Source organism: Tachysurus vachellii, chromosome 22 (assembly GCF_030014155.1).
Source record: "Tachysurus vachellii isolate PV-2020 chromosome 22, HZAU_Pvac_v1, whole genome shotgun sequence".
Classification (NCBI taxonomy): Eukaryota; Metazoa; Chordata; class Actinopteri; order Siluriformes; family Bagridae; genus Tachysurus; species Tachysurus vachellii.
This window is the reverse complement of record NC_083481.1, coordinates 16,187,737-16,206,531: the sequence shown is the minus strand read 5'-3', so window position 1 is coordinate 16,206,531 and position 18,795 is coordinate 16,187,737. Positions and strand designations below refer to the sequence as shown.

Here is an 18,795-nt window from a genome sequence, read left to right as displayed (position 1 = left end):
AGACTCGGTGAAGGAGGTGTGGCCTCTGTCAGACTCGGTGAAGGAGGTGTGGCCTCAGTCAGACTCAGTAAAGGAGGTGTAGCTTCTGTCAGACTCAGTGAAGGAGGTGTGGCCTCTGTCAGACTCAGCGAAGGAGGTGTGGCCTCTGTCAGACTCAGTGAAGGAGGTGTGGCCTCTGTCAGACTCGGTGAAGGAGGTGTGGCCTCTGTCAGACTCAGCGAAGGAGGTGTGGCCTCTGTCAGACTCGGTGAAGGAGGTGTGGCCTCTGTCAGACTCAGCGAAGGAGGTGTGGCCTCTGTCAGACTCAGTGAAGGAGGTGTGGCCTCTGTCAGACTCAGTAAAGGAGGTGTACAGTAGCTTCTGTCAGACTCAGTGAAGGAGGTGTGGCCTCTGTCAGACTCAGTGAAGGAGGTGTGGCCTCTGTCAGACTCGGTGAAGGAGGTGTGGCCTCTGTCAGACTCGGTGAAGGAGGTGTGGCCTCTGTCAGACTCGGTGAAGGAGGTGTGGCCTCTGTCAGACTCAGTGAAGGAGGTGTGGCCTCTGTCAGACTCGGTGAAGGAGGTGTGGCCTCTGTCAGACTCAGTGAAGGAGGCATGGTTTCTGTCATTCAGTGAAGCTTTCAGTTGGTCGTGGCTTCTGTGAAATGGGCGTGGCTTCTGTGAAATGGGCGTGGCTTCTGTGACAGCTCCCCTTGTAACAGCTTTAAATAATCTATCTTTAAACGAGAGTAAAGGCATCTTATCACCTATTAACGCTGGAGAACAAGCTCAGACTGAGCTCTTACTATAAGTGTGAGTCAGTTCCATTCCAGTTTCCGTGTGTAGGTGTGCGACCAGACCCTGGACTGGGCCGGAAGTTCGGCTTTAATTAAGAGCGGAGTAACAAAGACAGAACCAGCTGAAGAAAGCAATCATTTCTATACAAAAAAAAGATTTCCCGAACAAGCGAGTGGAACGATGGCAGCACGGTGGAGTTAGGAGTAAAAGAGTGAGTGTAGAGCCGACGCGCTCTGTAAGATCCCGTTCAGCTGTTATTTACGATGCCGGACTCTCTGTCGCCTGTGGCGTCTGTCTGAGCTTTAATCAGGGGAGAAGGATGGACCATTTTGTCTTCTTTTGGTGCCTATGCACAGTGACTGAAACCAGCGGAGGTAATTTTGTCCTCCTGCGGATATTTCTAACGTGCCTTTCTGTCTTTCGGCTCGGTGTATATTTATCTTCCAACAACATTTCTTGTGCCTCAGACACGTGAATCGTTGCACCGAATTTTTCAGCAATGACAAGAAGGAGGGGGAATAAAAAACAGAACGAGGGAGAAACAAAAAAAAGACTGGTATGATCAACGGAGTGGAAATGACAGAGAGGGGTACAGGGGGATGGGTAGATGGAGACACACACACACACACACACACACACACACGGTGAGGATGGTGACACACACTGGTCCAGCTGAGCTGGACCTCCACCCTAACAGTCGCTTTGGAGGAATGAATTAGATCTGGATGCAGTTTTGTTTTGTGTGTGAATGATTGACAGGTTTATTACGCAGACTGAGAGATTTAATTAAAAAAAGCTTTCAGGACACTGCACTCGTCGAATAAGTACCTTAAATGTAAATTCATCCGGAATCTATTCTAAAAGTGTATAAGATGTACAGTGATCGTGATACTGTGATGGATTTTTTTTTTAAACTACACCGTGTGTGTGTGGCTTTAATCTGTATGGTGTGTTTTTAGGCATCAGCATTGCAGTGCATTGGAAACTTTTCTTTTTTCAGGCAGGATTCTGAGAAACTCGGTTCACAGTGAAAAATGGTCTCTTCCTCTTTTTCTCTAATCTTTCTCCTTTTCTCAGTTTCTAACAGTCCCTTTCTCTCCATCCGCAGAGTCGTCAAATGCAGCGCTGCTGACCAACGCTGAGAAGATCGCCACCATCACTACCACACATGCACCTCAACAGCAAGCTGCACCTGAGCCAAGGTATCACACACACACACACCGCTTTTCCAGCAGAAAGAACCGGGTGTTGGTTCAAAGTTGGTTCCACTGGTGAACCTTCTAAGAACCGGTTTGCCTTTCTACCTGTTAGAGAGCATCACAGAGCCGAGTCTGACATCACTGTATACGTGTCACGTGTCCCAGCAACGTTAGCGCAGCAGCGACAAACACAAACACATCAACAATGGCGGATGTTGCTTTACTGTTAATGCTCATGGCTTTGTGAACCTACATTAACACCCAAACGTGGCGAATCCAACGTGTACGTGCAGCATCATGTAATCTGTATAAACGGAGGTTGTAATCGAGAAAGTACATAACGTTATTTTATCATTAACACAGAAAAAAGTTAGCCTTAGCATGTAGCTACTTACTATCATGTGTGCTGATAATGTATCATATCGCGGTAAAGTAAAAGTGTATTAAACATTAGTATACTTAAGGTACATTATCTAACAGTAGCCCCGCCCACAGCCCCTGACACAAGCGGTTCTTAAGTCTAGACCAGCAACGTTTTGGAACCACTTAAGAACCACTTTTCCTGGTTCAGAGCCGGTGCTTTGGTTCTAAATTAGGCTCTGGCTCCAAACCAGCACTCAAACTGCCTCGGTGGAAAAGGGGCAACAGAGTCAGACCACGTAACTGTGTACTTGTTTTTTTCTTTCTTTTCTCACTTCTTTTCAGCTTCCAGTTAACATGAATTTTGTCTCTTTATCTCAGAAACAACAGCAAACCAAAACAGGAGTCTTTCGAGTTCAAAGCACCTCAAGTTCCTCCTCCTCCGGCCCCCACACAAGCCACAAACCAGGTACACACTGTCACACTAACACACTAAACTCACTACGGTGAGTACGAAGGATGTACAGAAATCCAAAAGTGCAGCAAAAAACCCCTGGGGCTCGTGCTGTCCTCGAAAGAACCAGCGACGTTTAGTTCTAGTTGTTTAATGTTTAATGCCGAATGTCTGAAAAACAACTCGGTTTATTTGATCTCTAAAACTTCGATCCTTCACCATCGACGCTTCATCCGGTCATCGTAGATGTCGAGTTAAGACTTCATAATCAAGTGCCGGTGGCTAAAGCTGGTCTTTTGTGTGAAGTGCGTTTACTGATCATCATTAATATCTAAAATATTCTGAAAGTTATTTAACATTGAGTCGAAAAATAAATGGAGGTAATCTGTCCTCCACTACCTACTGCTCGACGCCGCCCAGGTGCTTACGTCCTCTTTCCACTTCATCCCCAACCAAAAATACCACACACACACACACACACACACACACCGTGGCTGCTGTTATCTATTATTCATGCTGTAGCTCAGTCATCAGCTATCAGCTCTGTGGGTGACTTTCCTGCAGGTGAATTTGGAAACCAGAGCTTTAAATGAGAGTAAGGCATACACACACACACACACACACACACACACCATGCCCTGCTGACCTTGAGCTTAATGAAGTGTGTTTGTGTTTATATATATATATATATATATATATATATATATATATATATATATATATATATATATATATATATATGTGGATGTGTGCATGCATGTTTAACTGTGTGTGTGTGTGTGTGTTTAGGAGGGCGAGCTGTACTCAGTGGACCTGGAGAGAGACAGTAAAGGATTTGGCTTCAGTTTGCGTGGAGGACGTGAGTACAACATGGACCTGTACGTGCTGAGGCTGGCTGAAGACGGAGCAGCGGTGCGCAGCGGCAAGATGAGGGTTCGTCTGAACCGATCCTAATCACATCAAGCCGTGTTTATGTCCACACCGCTTTGTGTTCATCTTCTCAAAACATCAACTCCTCACCTAACCTGTATAATGTCGCTGTCAGGCGGAATCCTCGTATCTCCAAAACCGTTATTTTTAAGGAAATTAAAAAAACACCGTACCTTATCTGCAGTACACAGGGTTTAGTCCGCATTGCAGTGGATTGTCTTGCGCTAAATTCCTGTCCTCAGACGAGCACCAGAACTAGCGGGGGTCAAGATTTTTTTTTTCTTTGAGCCCAGTGTTTTGAAGACATTTACCTCAGAAGACGTGTTGATTCGTTGCGACTCTTCTTGAGGAGAAATATGACGTGAAGCTCTCCCGCGGAGTGAGGAAGAGGTGGACAGTTGAAGTGTCCAATGGAGTTATGAGATTTGCGCTCAAGCTATTTTCAAGACTTTAGATTGGTTAATAACTTGTAAAAATAACAGACCCACGTGGGGACTGACCAATAGCATCGATATGTGAAAAAATATGAAAGTGACCAAATTTGGACATACGAGGTTTCCGCCCGACAGCGACGATAGTCTACTTGATGCCTGAGGTTCTGGGAGAAACTGCGTCTAGGACAAAACAAATCAAAACAAAAATAAATGAATAAAAAGAGAGAGAGATTTGAAAGAAATGAGGTTAAAGGTCAAATCTATAAGAGCTGGTCAGTGGATCGGAAGTGAATAGCGACAGATAACGAGCTGTTTAACGCAGGTCAGGAGATGGAAATGGAGATGAGATGTAGTGCGTGAGCCGTGAGCAGAAAGCCACTGTCTCATGGCGAGAAGGTGTCAGGAACAGAGGAACCTCTCCGAACTGGTGTTTCTCTGGAGAACAGGGCTGACAGATAACCCGAGGCAGTAAATAGAACAAAAGGATTCCTGTGTTTGTCTTTTTTTCCCTTTTTATATCTGAGCGACTCTGCGAGTCCTGCGCTTTCGCTCTCGTATGAAGACGTTCGTCATTTCTAAGTCTTCTTTGGTCCTTTCTGCTCGCGTGCGCTAGTTTTTCATTTCGGCATGGAAACATGAATACAGAATGTAACCAGGAGAAAAAAACTCCCTATAATATCAGTCCATAAAGGATGAAATATCGACTTGTTTTTAGTGTCTAGTCTAGAAATCAAATATTCATCAATCCAGCGATGAAAGAAAATGCTTCTGAAGATCCTCAGCGAGTCGAAATAAGCACCTGTGTGTTAATCTGTCCCTGTTTACCGTTTATCAGTCAAAGTAGGAAAAGCTGCTGTTTAAAATCTCTTCATCCACACATACCGGTGTCACCAGGACGATCGGTGGATCTGAACAGGAAGGACGGAGACGATGGCTGAAAGATGTCACAGCAGAGACGTCACCTTCGTACGAAGCTGTAGACAGATCAGATTTTTTTCAGTCCGCACGTCTCCGTCCTTTAACGTCACACTCTTCTCATGTTTAAGACAAATGAGATGATAGAGGAGAACAGAAAAGCTCAGAGACCTTCTGTTGAACAGATTCTTGTGTTTTCTGAAACACAATAGGAATGTATGTAAAGTTCACTGACCTTCTCTGTACGTGATCTCTCCTTTTCTCTCTCTCTCTCAGGTAGGAGATGAGATTTTGGAGATTAACGGCGAGAGCACCAAAGGTATGAAGCACACCCGCGCCATCGAACTGATCAAAAGCGGCGGCCGGACAGCGCACCTCGTGCTGAAGCGCGGTGACGGCTCTGTACCCGAATATGGTGGGTCCATCTACGAAAACATCCCTTTCTCGCCAGTCTTCACACCATGACTGTCCTCTGCTCTCCTCCTCCCCACACACTCGTGCCAGCTCTCTCTGTCATGGCCTGCTGCTGTTTGGTGATGGGCTTCGGTGTTGCCTTTGGTCTCCTTTTTTGCACCTGTGCAGTGGACGCTGGGAAAATGATTCCTTGGGCACATGCTATGAAAAAAAAAACACACACAAACAAAACAAAACACACTCACAGGCTGTAGAAAGATTAAATAATTCTCAGAAGCCTGGATGAGTTGGCAGGTTTTTACTCTGATAAGTACTCAGAAACAAACTCGACGTCCGTCTGGAGTCAGAGCAGTGTAAGTAACATATTTATGCTATTTATTGAAGGTGAATGTACGCTACTGAGAAGACTATAAGAGACTAGCGACGCATCCTCGTACCCTCTCCACCACAATACTGTAGTAGAGTTGTTCGCAGACTTTGCCGCGTGTTAGTCGACATCCACAGACGCTTCAGTCAGTAATTCCGCTCGTTCTCGTCGGGTCACGTGATTTCAGTCAGCCGTATCGTCCGTCGCTGCATGGCGTCTTCAGTAAAAAAAATATATTTTCCATAATATTTATGGAAGATTCGTCATAACTGTCCTGATATCTCGACTGACAGTGTTATTTTCATGGGTCATTTTTTTTTTTTCATGTATTTGCTCAAGTTGTGTCGGAATGTGATTTATTATTATTATTATTATTTTTTGTCTTTGTATATTTTTGTACAATTTATTTTTCTTTATGTTCATCCACATGTTGCCGCTTTCTGTTTGGGGTGTACATTGTTATTCGCTCTCTGTGTGTGTGTGTGTGTGTGTGTGTGTGTGTGTGTGTGTGTGTGTGTGTGTGTGTGTGTGTGTGTGTGTGTGTGTGTGTGTGCGTGTGTCTATGAAAGCCATGTCTGTCTGTCTGCTGCTGGGTTGGTGTATATGTTGTTTTTTTGGGTGTTCTGGATATTTCTCTCCTATTAATGTTTATTTTTCACTCAACGGTGGGGATATTTTATGGACAATCTCTCTGAACAAAATAAACACATTTTCTATTGCAAAAAAAAAAATCACTCTTGATTTTTAATTCTTTTTGGTTTCTGGTGTCTAAATGATCTGCTTCTCTTTCTTTCTTTCTTTCTTTCTTTCTTTCTTTCTCTTTTCTGGTTTAAATCGGTTGTGGTGGTCTCTCTACCTCCTCTCTCAGCGATGGCCGCTCCACAAGCCACAGCCACGGCGAGAAACGAAAAGACAGGAGAGGCAGGTTTCTTCCAAAACCAGACCACGGTTTGTAGCTGCCGTGTCCGTGCCATCATCGTTCATTCTGTCCATTCACCAACAATGCATCGCAGTCCAGTTGTGTGATCGCTCCTCTCATCTCAGTGAAAAAAAAAAAAATGGATGGATGTGCACGTTGTATCACACGTGAACACACATTTCTGCCTTAAACATGACCGTCTGTGTGTGTGGACAAATATCAGGGCTCGTAGTCATGAAAATTCTCAGTGTAAAGAGTTTCTCCTAGTGACGTTATGATGTTATTCATAAAGCATCTTAACCTTTAAAAGAGCTCATAAGGTCCAAAAGTGTTAGGAGCAGTGAGGAGGACTTTTAAGAGCTTTGAGTTTCTTTATATATTCTTATATATATTCTTCTGCTACGTCATTTAAAGATACACTAACGTCTCTGAATCGGAGCTGAAGTGCCGTAGCGTCAGAAATAATGCAATTTGTATCGTTAACATTTCTGTTTACATTTATTACATTTATAACATACAGATGTTCGAACATATCGGTCACGAACGTAATCTCTACACCGTAGAGTCTCAAATATCTTAACATAGAGACAAAGTGAAGGTTTATTATAGACCAGATTTTAAAAGCGCTCCTTTGTTTTTCCGTCAACCAATCACAGTCTACAAAAGAATATGTCACCTAGTAACAGGTTTAGCCCCGCCTCCTCTGCCCCTGAGTTGCTCTGAGATCGGTCCTGAATCACTGTTAAGATAAGATTCCTAGTTAGAAATGTTTAAATTAAATTGTTAGCTTTCTGAGATCATTCTTAGGCTCTTTATAAATAAGGGCCCTGATATTTTCAATTCAGATTTGATTGTGATCCTCAATTGGACATATTTAGCCACTGCGTCATGGATCGAAATGATCCGATCGGATACGCCACCAAAAAAACCCCCAAAACATTCAATATGCATGGAATTCATCACTGCTTTCTTCGAGTAGCGACAGCGTGGCAGTGATTTTTATTTATTAATTGGAAGAATGGGGAATTGGTGGGGAATCAATTCAAGCAAAACTGGAAGGAACCCAAGACAAACTGAACAGTGTAGTAATAGAGGTGAAAGGATTGGCCGAGAGGTCGCATGCCGGCGTGGTTCAGGAGACGTGCACACGGTTACGCTACAGACAAAAACCGGTCACGAATGTGAGAAGACAGACAGTTCCGTCTGATCTAAACAAACAATCATGTGTAAAGACGTATGACGTATGAACAAGGTGAAGAGTTCAAGAACTTCATATACTATAGGATGATTTACCCAAGAAACCAAAGTCAAACCAGGCTTTATAAAGATTTGTAAGCCCTTTTAATGCCATTGATTATAAGTTTTTTTGTGTGTGTGTATTGTTACAATACCAAACAGTACGGCTCCAGACCAAACCCTGCTCATTCTTTAAGCGGAAAAGGTTAAAAGCATGAACATCTCCGGTGTGCCTTAATGCCAGGAGAAATTTTATTTCAAACTGAAATTTTTCCAGTTGCGGCTCAAAATCGTTGGTGTACCATATTCGTAAAACCATTTACCATTTAGTCCATGTACAGTTTGCCTGAACCATCAGCACTCATCAGACAAGACGCTGGATCCTGGCTTACCGTTACTAATAATTCATTGTCTCCTCCCCAGAATTAGTTTTAGACCCAAGCCATTACTACCTGCTAAAATGATTCATATGGTTTTGCTAGCATGATTAATGACTACTTTGTCATGCCACTAGATATGTTGCTGCTATTTTTTCCCGTGTTAATGGCTCTAGAGCTCGGGTGTCAGAGAACTCAAAGGCGCAGGATTCAACTCATCAAGCGCTAGGGAAATTAGATGCTAAGTTAAGGCGAGTGTGCTAGAATTGGCAAAACAATTACTAAAATCTAGCGTGCTGTTTTACTCACGACATCCTAACAAAGTGTTTGTTTTTTTTTTTTAAATGAAAGCATTTGTGTGAAAACAAAGTAAACCCTAGGCAAGGACTAGGCTAGGTATTATTTATTTTTTTTGCTTTATTTTACACGTAATTCCTTGTGTATGTTCCAGACGGCAACAACGACAACAACGGCCCCGTCAGCAGGGCTCAAACTGTTTCGGAAGTGAACACGGCACCTCCTGACAGTCAGCCCCGCATGTCATTGGATTCCAGCTCTCCACAAGACCTTCATAATACATCCCGGAAAGAGGACAGGAGGACACACGAGTCAGGTCAGCGCAAGCACGGCCACCGCTCCAACCATCACCATAGCAACCACAGACACCGCTCTCCAGACAAACGGGGCAGGGACAGACACCACAATAAGAAAAGTAGCAGCAGTGCTTATAACAAAAAGAGAGGCGATAAGAGGTACAGCAAAGATGATTCGTATAACCATCAGCACCACCGGAGGCACCATTCACCAGAGAGGAGGCGCCGGGCAAGAAGTGCCGAGAACACGCTAGACAGTCGACAGGAACGTCGGCACGGGCGATCGCCGGAAAGACGCCCTCAGCGCCATTCCTCTCCACAAAGGCACCGTTCACCACATCGGTCAGGGCACCGCAATAGGTCCCCTCACCGTCACAGATCACCATATCGCTCCAGACACCAATCCCCGCGCCGGCAGTCCAACCCTCTTTCAAACAAGCCACGCAATGGCAAACCAGCGTTGGATGAGGATGTGGTCTTGAAGGAGCCTCCATCTCCTGAGCCTTCTTCTCACTTGGACAGTGTCCTGGACGAGTTGCCTGCGACGGATCGGCTAAACCGCGACAGCCTCTTGCCACGGATGACATATGATGGTTTAGAGCGTGGCAACGGCCTGACATACCCAGGAAAGTCCTACAGTCGTCTAAACAGTAATAGCACCCTCCCCCGGCAGTTTGTAAATGGTAATAGCCTCCCCCAGTACTATGATCGTTGGAACCGTGACGACACACTACCCCGGCAGTCTTATGGACCTCTTAACAATGACGACACACTACGTAGACTGCCATATGACCGTGTGAATCGAGAGTCCTATGACGGTTTGGCCCAAAGAAATCCTTTTCCCCAAGAGCCAATAGACCGCTTTTCGACCATAGAGAGGACAAACAATGGGGACAGCCTGCCCCGGAGAACCTACCAGGAACAGAGCCTTCCCCGCGTCAGAACCCCTGATTCCGATTCGGCTTTCCAGAAGTACAGTTCGTTGCTCAGGGGTCGCTCTCCCGAGAGAAAGATTCGGTTATCTCGATCGGATTCTCCAGAAGCGACCTCCTACCGAGCCAGGAGCCTTGACATACTTCCTTCAAGGGGTTCCCGAAACGCGGTCGACTCGGAGGAAGAAGATAAGGAAAGCAGTGTAAAAAATTACTACAGCAAACTCAAGTCCAATTATGGCAAAGCCAACAACGCACTTCCCGAGCCCAGGAGGAAGGCCTACAAAGAGAACTCCAAAGATCTCAGCATCTGACAGACTGTCGCTCCATACAAGCCCTCCTCTGAGGACCCTGTATACTATGCTATGAATTTGACATTCCTGTGTTTTCCTAGAAAGATTACTTGACAACTTGTAACAAACAGCGGAAGAATGGTTTTTGCTGTACGTTCCAGGAATTGTTGGTTGTTTTTTTTTTGTTTTTTTTTTCCTTTTCTTTTCATACAATTTCACAAACATCTATCAGAGATCGATGACTACGTATAAAGAAAACGATTATGTGCCTAATAGTACCATTCTTGATGGTTTTTATTTTATAAAGGACAGTCTTTTGAACTACTGTCTGTTGATAGTATTTTTCGGTTTCAGAGACCACACCCATGCACCGAGCACCTCTCCTCACTGGGTGCTCACATGTATGCTGTGCATGTCTTTACACTTCTCAGTGTCTGTCTTCTTTATTTCATTCTTTTTCTCCCTCGGTGCCAATGATTTTTAAACATTTGACCAGAGTATAGCACAAGTCTGCATTCATTTGTATATTTTTGACAGTTTGCAGTACGTGTACATTCAGAGGTGATCATTTTACGAGAATGAAGGGAACATGAAGTTAAAATATGATGATAATGTGAGAATAAAATATATACACAATCTTCACCTTTTGTCTTTATTTTATGGATTTGAAGGCTGTACAGCAGGTTAAAATGCTAGCAGAGCATTCTTCTAAGACGGAAACAAGGGGAAGCGCCAAGTGCCTGGAAGATACTGCAGGATATCTCCACCATACTTCACAGACGATAAGGAAAGGAACGATGGAATTATCCAGCCGCGGTATAGCCGTCTTTTACAAATCCAGTGAGGTACCTCTCGTTCTACAGGGTTATCTGCTGAATAGCACAGTACATTTTGTTTTCTGATAAGGAAAGCCTAACAAGACAAAGACTGAAAAGGACAAATGGAGTACAGGGCATCAGAGGTAGCTTTCATAATCCTGTGAAAGTGTCTCCATTGTTATTCACACCGATATGTGTATTCTGTCTGTATTTGTTTTTGTTATTTGAGCGAAACGTGGTGAAAATCCAGGCACAACGCGGTAAATAACTTCCGCTTATCGTTACGAAGTCGATACCGATTCTTAATCGAGATTCAACGTCGCATAATTCTGATTCGTGTAGCAGCAGAAAAAAGGAAGTTAGCGGGTTGCGGATTATTATTCAGGAACCATTCCGATCTACCTGCAACGTCTCGCTTGTTGTTCAGCCACGTTTCAGTGCTTGTGTGATGTGATTATTTCAAAGACGGGAAGAAAACAGAAGGATATCTTCATGCCTGAATGCAAAATGATGTAATTCGAAAAAAAGAATTTTGAGATTGTTCGAGAGACTTTTAGCCTTTCTGTTTGTACCTACCTGTAATATTCATTCATTCATTCATTCATTCATCTTCTACCGCTTATCCGAACTACCTCGGGTCACGGGGAGCCTGTAATATATTCTAACAAATTTAATTGGTTGAATTTCCTGATAGATTTGACCGCATGCCCACATGAACGTTAAAATCTCCCACTCGCACATCTTATTTCCTGCATCCCACAGGATCACATCCATCGTGATTCGCTTCACGTCTTTAGTCAACAGATGCCCTAATTTAAAAAAAAAAACCAACAGTGTGCCTCTTATCTGCATATTTGTTTTTGTTTAGAAAAGATTGTTCGTTCTAAATAGCGTATTTGTATTTGGGTCTGTCGGTAGTCTGTGGGTGGTGTCTGCAGACAAGAAGGGAAAAAAAAAATAAGAGTATGTTTACTTACAAATGAATTATAATGGAAGTCTAACGGCAGCTGCTGAATTTCATGAAACTAATTAAACATACATGTCTTTGCGGCTAAGAGTTTCAAAGCTTGAAAAATAAAGGTCTGAGGATGGGATCGACCCGAGAACCTCACCAGAAAGTCGTACCGACCTCCTTGTGTAGTTTTCCCCAACATTACCATTTGCCCAAAGATGGAATGATCCTATACAAATAGTTCTGACGTGTAGCATCTGTTTTATGGCATGTGTATACTGTAACCTAGAATAATAATGATTGGTAACAAAACCACAAGTTCCTTCCTCTGAATTCGGATGAATTGGACACACACACGGCTACATTATTAACACAATTCAGAAGTTACTGTTCCACAAAAAATGTCTTTTTTGTAGCAGAATTATTGACAACCGCCCCTTAGACTTCCACTAGGATTGAAACGAATAAACAGAAGTTAGTATTTTGTTCTTTTCTAGGTCTGGTGATGTGTGTTTTGTATGTATTATATGAAAAAAATTTGTAATTCTTAAGGCCTGTGTTGTTACTTTACCAGTTTTAATCCACAACTAGATCCTGCCCATAGGATGCTGGTAAAAAGAAATACAAATACTACAGTACTTGTCCACTGCTCTGTGATTATCTTTATTATCTAAACCACTTTGCAACTGGTTCATTATGCAAATTCCCCGTTACGTATTAACCTTGTTACGATATAATTCGCTAGATTCCATCCAAATAAGGGAACAAATAAATAGTGTCATCTGTTCAGCAGGGAAAGAAAGGTAAAACATCATCAAACCTCGATCACCTGTCGTGTTACTGATGAGTCCAGACTCTCGTCTTTAATTCCTTTGTTGCTCATTTCAAGCCCAAAGGCTTCAACTGTGTTGAAGTTTAACGTCTATGTATGTGCAGATTTCCTGCCAAATCCAGCCAGACACCTAGGAACAGCTCTGACTGTGAATTACTATTACATGACTGTCAGGGCGACACACAGCAGCTCAGGAAGCACTCAAGTGGATGATCTATGCTGAATAAAGTGCCTTTCAGAGGACTTTTACAAAAGCGGGAGTAAAGCGAAGGCTTTTAGTCTTGCCGCTACACTTTCTGGAAAAAATCAGTCCGTCCGTCACAGATACGTGTTTTGAAGTCTGGCAACACAAATGGTAAAAACTGGTAGAGGATCCATTGATGAGTTCAAATGATTAGCAATGGCAAACAAGAATAATTAAGCATGATGAAGTCTGACATCTTCATCCTGAGAGCTGAAAATGAAAATTCATTCAGAGCTGAAAATGGATATACAAAAAGTTCAAGTTATTGGATGTGAGCGTGATAAAAAACAGACATTTACATCACAAGATGCTTCATATCTCTCATTTACACGTACAGATAATATAAAAAATTGGTCATTATTTTTACCACTTAATAACTGAACCATGTTCATGGCTGAATATAATTATACACTGGCATAGTTCACATTTTTGTTGAAATCCAGATTTCAGTGTTACTGAAGTGATTTGAATTCGAAGCCTTGTATTTCCATATCGCTTCACTCGTCTTGAGCTGAGCAAAAAGACAAATCCGTCACAAGCTCAACACAAGCTGAAGCCCTTCTCTCTTTTCAAAGAAATTTAAAATCTCGTGTCTGGAGCAAATGGAGTCTTTGGCACAGTAACAAAAATATCTGTGGGAGATAAAAAAAAAAAAATCAGGGAGGCATTAGGGTTGCTGTGGCAACCACAGCATCATCTGGCCCGTTTCCATGACAAAATAAATAAATAAAAGAAAGAAATCGGCAGCCTTTTTTCTTAAATTCCTTGACCCGAGTTTTGTCCTGTTCATTATTATCAAAATGAATGTTGACCTTGAGAGGCAGATTGTTAAAAACGATAGCAACTGAGCAGAGAGCTTTGCCACGTCAACCGTGCCCATGAATATGTACCTGTTTTTACTTCCGTACATGTTTATGCTGAATATTTACACTTCATTCAAATGTTAAACTGTTTATAGAAACTTTAAGATTAGGATATATTTTATATTTCATAGATTTAAAAAAAAAAAAAAATTGTATATTATTACAGTCGGTTTATTATTAGCCAGAGTCAATCAGAGTCCCTATGAAGGGGCTGTTACTATAGAAACGGTAACCTATTAGAACGAGTGCATCAACACAAAGATATTGTATTAGTCATAGCCAGAACACTTTCTGACCAATCAGAATCATGAGCTCGCCAGCTGTGGTACAGTATATAATCAGTTGGTATTATAGTGAATGTTAGCATGTTATGTTAGCTGATATTCTATATAAACGCTTGAGTGTTGGTTTGAATCTGCTTTTATAAACAAGAAATTAACATATACTTTAATTCGAGTATGGCCGATGACAAATAGTTCCCAAAGAAGATATAGCTGGAATGTTGTAGATAAATAAACTATTGCTTATTTATCTAGTTTATTTTTCTAATGCTAAGCATAAACTATTGCTAGCAGTGAACATGAACAAGCAGCATGTTACAAACTGTAAAATATCCCACAAAATAATGTATAAATATTATTATGACATAGTAATTGTAAGCAGTTTACTAGTTAGAAGAGAAACGTGAAGCTTGCTAGAGAAACTGTAGCTTAAAAAATAACTTGGCTAAAAATATCTTAAAATATTTCGCATTTATTCAAAATCCTTTCAAAGAGCTTGTCATTTATTTTGAACTTCTTGTCTCAGGTTCATTCAGACTGATCTGTTAGTCCGGATTAGCATCATGTCCTTATGCAAGATGGCCTTGGAGACGGATTATAAACGATTATGGACTCAAGGGGTCAAGACAATAATAGTATAGATTGACTTTTCCAATGTCAACAACACACATAATAATAATAATAATAATAATACAACCTCTCTGTAATGTGACAAGTAACAAGTATTTTCATTTTAACAAATTTGTCCTTTGAGATACAACCAACAGATAGATCAGAGTTTCGGAAACTGGGGGCCAGGTCACAGGAAAACTTGTAGTTTGAATGAGTTAACAGCTGCTTGCAAGACATCACATAATCTTAGCAATTTTATGGATTTATAGACATCGTAGCAGGACCAAGTCAAGAACAAGTACAGAGCTGGAGTTATGGTTGAAAATAGTGTAATGCCTTTTCTTCAGCCTTACTCAGCCACGACTGGACCGCCTCAGATCCTCCATCCAAGCCGAGCCTTTCCACTTAGTGAGTAATCCAAAACTCTTGTTGTATTATATTAAACTTTATCCATCTAACATTCTACATGTGGGAAGGGTGGTTAAGTCATTCTTTTCTTTAACTTGGGCCCGGAAAAGGATAAGAACTGCTGATATACATAAAAGAACATAAAAGTCGATTGATATCCAACGAAAGTTTTAGGCATCTGCACCTGTGTGGAATTAAAGTGGACTTTAAATCGTTAAAATCTTTAGATCTGTAAAATCTTTGTAATCTTGAAATGCTCATGCAGGAGCCGCAGAGCCGGACGAGGACTCTGAGGTCTTAGAGTCTCCAACCTTGCCCTCAAAAGGGTTCTTCCCTAGGCACAGCGTGATGACCATGCATTGACGGAGCTGCTTGTCCATGCAAATGCAAATGAGGGGAATAAACAACACGGAACTCTTGGCGAAGAACGAGGTCAGAGTCATGGCGATAGGACTGAAGGCACTGCCTTGGTTTGAGAAGATGTGCCAGCCAAAACTAGCATACGGCAGCCAGCAGATAAAGAACCCTAGAATCAAGAGGACCGTCAAGCAGCTGGCATCTTGCTCGTTTTTAGAAATAGCATCGTTATTAACCATGCAAAGCAGTCGGCCGAAGCACAGCGAGATGACGGTCAACGGGATGATGAAGTGCACGGTGAACATGTAGTTGATGAAGGACTCGTTGTAGATATCAGGCTTTAGAGTGTAGTAATCAACGCCGCACGAGCACTGCAATCCCTCAGGGATGTATCGCGACCACTCAAAGAGAGGAGGCAAAGAACAGCTGAAAGCCATAAGCCAGCTGAAGCCTATTCCCTTAACGATAAACCTGCGCCGGAAACGAATGTCGATCCCAGGTCTACAGGACACCATGAACCTCTCCACGGACAGGACCACCAAGGACCACAATGAGATCTGGATACCATGGACTGTGAAGAAGCCTTCGAAGTTGCATCCCACCATTCCACGGACGAAATAGCCGTGCATTGCTGCGTGCATGGTGAAAGGAAAGCTGACCACGATTACAATCAGGTCAGCCATTGTCATGTTCACCACCATGTAGTAGATCGGCGTGCGCAGATTCTTGTGCAGGACCGTGACGCAGAGTGTGAACAAATTGACAGGAATACCCACAAGGATGAGGAAAAACATGTAGATGGTGAGGAAGGAGAAGACCCATGGTTCTGCCAGGTAGTACTGTGGATACTCGTGAGGGCTCCTGACTAGTCCAGTAGCGTTGGACATTGGGATGTAGAAATCGGGGCCCTCTGTGCTGTTCATGATCGGCGATTAGTCCTGTGTAGCCTCTTTGTAGTGAGGAAGCAGAGACTATAGACACACTTGCTACAGGACAGATTAGCAAATGTGTTTGTTCATCAGAATATGATTCTGGCTACGTTAATGCTAATCCACTACTGAGCTTGTGCATGCTCAACAGCCTGTAAGTCACATGGGTTATAAACCGTCTATTCCTATTAGGGTAAGAGGCTATACATGTACCACCAGTTCATGTTTGTGTTGTTGTACAGGTGCACAAATTTTAGACAACAACCAATTTCTTTCAGGAGCTTAAGTTCAACCCGACATTGTTATGAGCATTGTCTCATCATTGCGTCTCGTGGTGTTTTTAATACCACATGGGTTCGCTGGCCAGGCGAACAAACAAAATAAATAAATAAAAACAGACATCAGTCTCGTGTTTTGTCTTTTTTCTTCCCACACACTGGTATTGAAAACCATCTCCAGACAAAACAGTCGCATCAAAACTCGCACACAAACCCCATTTATGTCTCCAAACTTTAGAGCTGTTTATGCACAATCGATGACTGTCAAATATTTGTGTCTGAGAAGTGGTGTGCTGATAAATATAGCCTCTGGAGTATCTATTGATCAGACGCTCGAGAAAGCAGCAGCCACAGGAATCATAGGGTTCGCTCAGGCTGAGGGTTGAGAGATGTGTGGAGAGGCAAAGCAGTTGAAAAGAGCCCTCTGCTGTTAGCACACTGCGTTACAGCGTCCTGCTCTGCTAGAACATTGTGATCCTGTATCTTTTATCAGAATTAGGCCAATCGTTTTAGAAAGAAAACAAAACAGTTACATATGAACAAGAACAACAGGATTTTAAACACCGTAAACTTCAACAGTTTAAAAGGAAAATTCCCAGTTAAACATTTTAGATAAATAGAATGCTAGACTGATCACTGGATCGATAGATAATGGATGGATGGATGGATGGATGGATGGATATATAGATGGGTCACAACCACAAAGTTGGTGTGCACATTCATTCATTCATTCATTCATTCATTCATTCATTCATTCATCTTCTACCGCTTATCCGAACTACCTCGGTCACGGGGAGCCTGTGCCTATCTCAGGCGTCATCGGGGCATCAAGGCAGGATACACCCTGGACGGAGTGCCAACCCATCGCAGGGCACACACACTCTCATTCACTCACACAATCACACACTACGGACAATTTTCCAGAGATGCCAATCAACCTACCATGCATGTCTTTGGACTGGGGGAGGAAACCGGAGTACCCGGAGGAAACCCCCGAGGCACGGGGAGAACATGCAAACTCCACACACACAACACGGAGGCGGGAATCGAACCCACAACCCTGGAGGTGTGAGGCGAACGTGCTAACCACTAAGCCACCGTGCCCCCCTGGTGTGCACATATTTTGTTTTATTTCAAAAATATTCTCTCATCTTGTGGATTAAGCCAAGCACCTGAACTGTTGGGTTAACATTTCACCCGTGTAAGTGCAAACACTCAAGGTGTAAGTGCAAAGCCTCACGTTTTTCAGCTCTCGGACTACTTCACTACATGTGAACATGTAATGACTCGAATCAACTCTTGGGGATCATTTTGACATCGAATTTTTTACATGCTAAAGTTCTCACTAAACTGATCTAGAAAAAGAAACCCGAGTTATAGACGGAACGCGATTCTGTTCTTCTCTGTCCTCGCTCTCCTTCTCTTTGCGCTGAGGTAGATTTATGGGCTAATCTGGGAACTCGGTTACTGAACTTTTGAAGTGGTCTTCTCACTGAAGATACCAGGATTGATAGCACTGTGAGAGCTCTTGCGTTGCTCTCGTTCTAGAGAGACTGAGCTAAGATTTTCAAACATAAGTGCTGGAGTGAAATACGGTCTGTTATACTGTATGCGGTTTGATGAAGCACTTCGTGTTCTAAGAGATAGAAGAGCTTGGCAGTTGGAGTCAATTAGTCGACGCGGCTATCTTCTGAGCCGCTGGATCAGGACCAAATCTTCTCCCGGGGTTTACGTTAATGTTCTAGGGATTTCTTTTATTCTGACTTGAGCCTGGGTTTAGTTTGGTATGTGTTTGTGTGTGTGTCAGGGAAAGACCAAATCCTCCAACTTTTGAATCGAATTAACTTTTTCTCAATCTGAGTCAAACATTCGCTGTTGTTTATGTGTAGCGTTATTGCAATCAGGGCTTGTGTACGTCTGCTCCCAGAGAATTTTAAATAAAATGGAATACAGTGTGGAGATTGTACACATTACAGGGCCACGGATACAATGTCTCGCTCACAGCCTGAAAGAGGAACACGC

At 42.8% G+C, this 18,795-nt stretch overlaps 2 protein-coding genes across 7 annotated transcripts in view; one reads left to right on the top strand and one right to left on the bottom strand.

The window, feature by feature from the left end:
- The window catches only part of magi1b (membrane associated guanylate kinase, WW and PDZ domain containing 1b), a 124,836-nt gene extending 113,995 nt beyond the window's left edge, over positions 1–10,841 (top strand). For 5 of the 6 annotated variants that reach the window (XM_060857599.1, XM_060857602.1, XM_060857600.1 and 2 more), the window contains 5 exons: positions 1,885–1,978; positions 2,717–2,804; positions 3,579–3,722; positions 5,345–5,483; positions 8,833–10,841. In XM_060857599.1, coding sequence (XP_060713582.1) covers positions 1,885–1,978; positions 2,717–2,804; positions 3,579–3,722; positions 5,345–5,483; positions 8,833–10,220 — 1,853 coding nt within the window. In that variant the 3' untranslated portion in view covers positions 10,221–10,841. Of the gene's footprint in view, positions 1–1,884; positions 1,979–2,716; positions 2,805–3,578; positions 3,723–5,344; positions 5,484–6,717; positions 6,798–8,832 lie in introns of all 6 variants that reach the window. The other variant, XM_060857604.1, reaches the window with a different exon arrangement.
- A 3,840-nt stretch (positions 10,842–14,681) lies between these two features.
- rhol (rhodopsin, like) lies at positions 14,682–16,553 on the bottom strand. The gene has a single exon (XM_060858135.1). It carries the CDS (start codon positions 16,487–16,489, stop codon positions 15,467–15,469), a length of 1,023 nt encoding a protein of 340 aa, XP_060714118.1. The 5' UTR covers positions 16,490–16,553; the 3' UTR covers positions 14,682–15,466.
- Between the last annotated feature and the right edge of the window lie 2,242 nt (positions 16,554–18,795).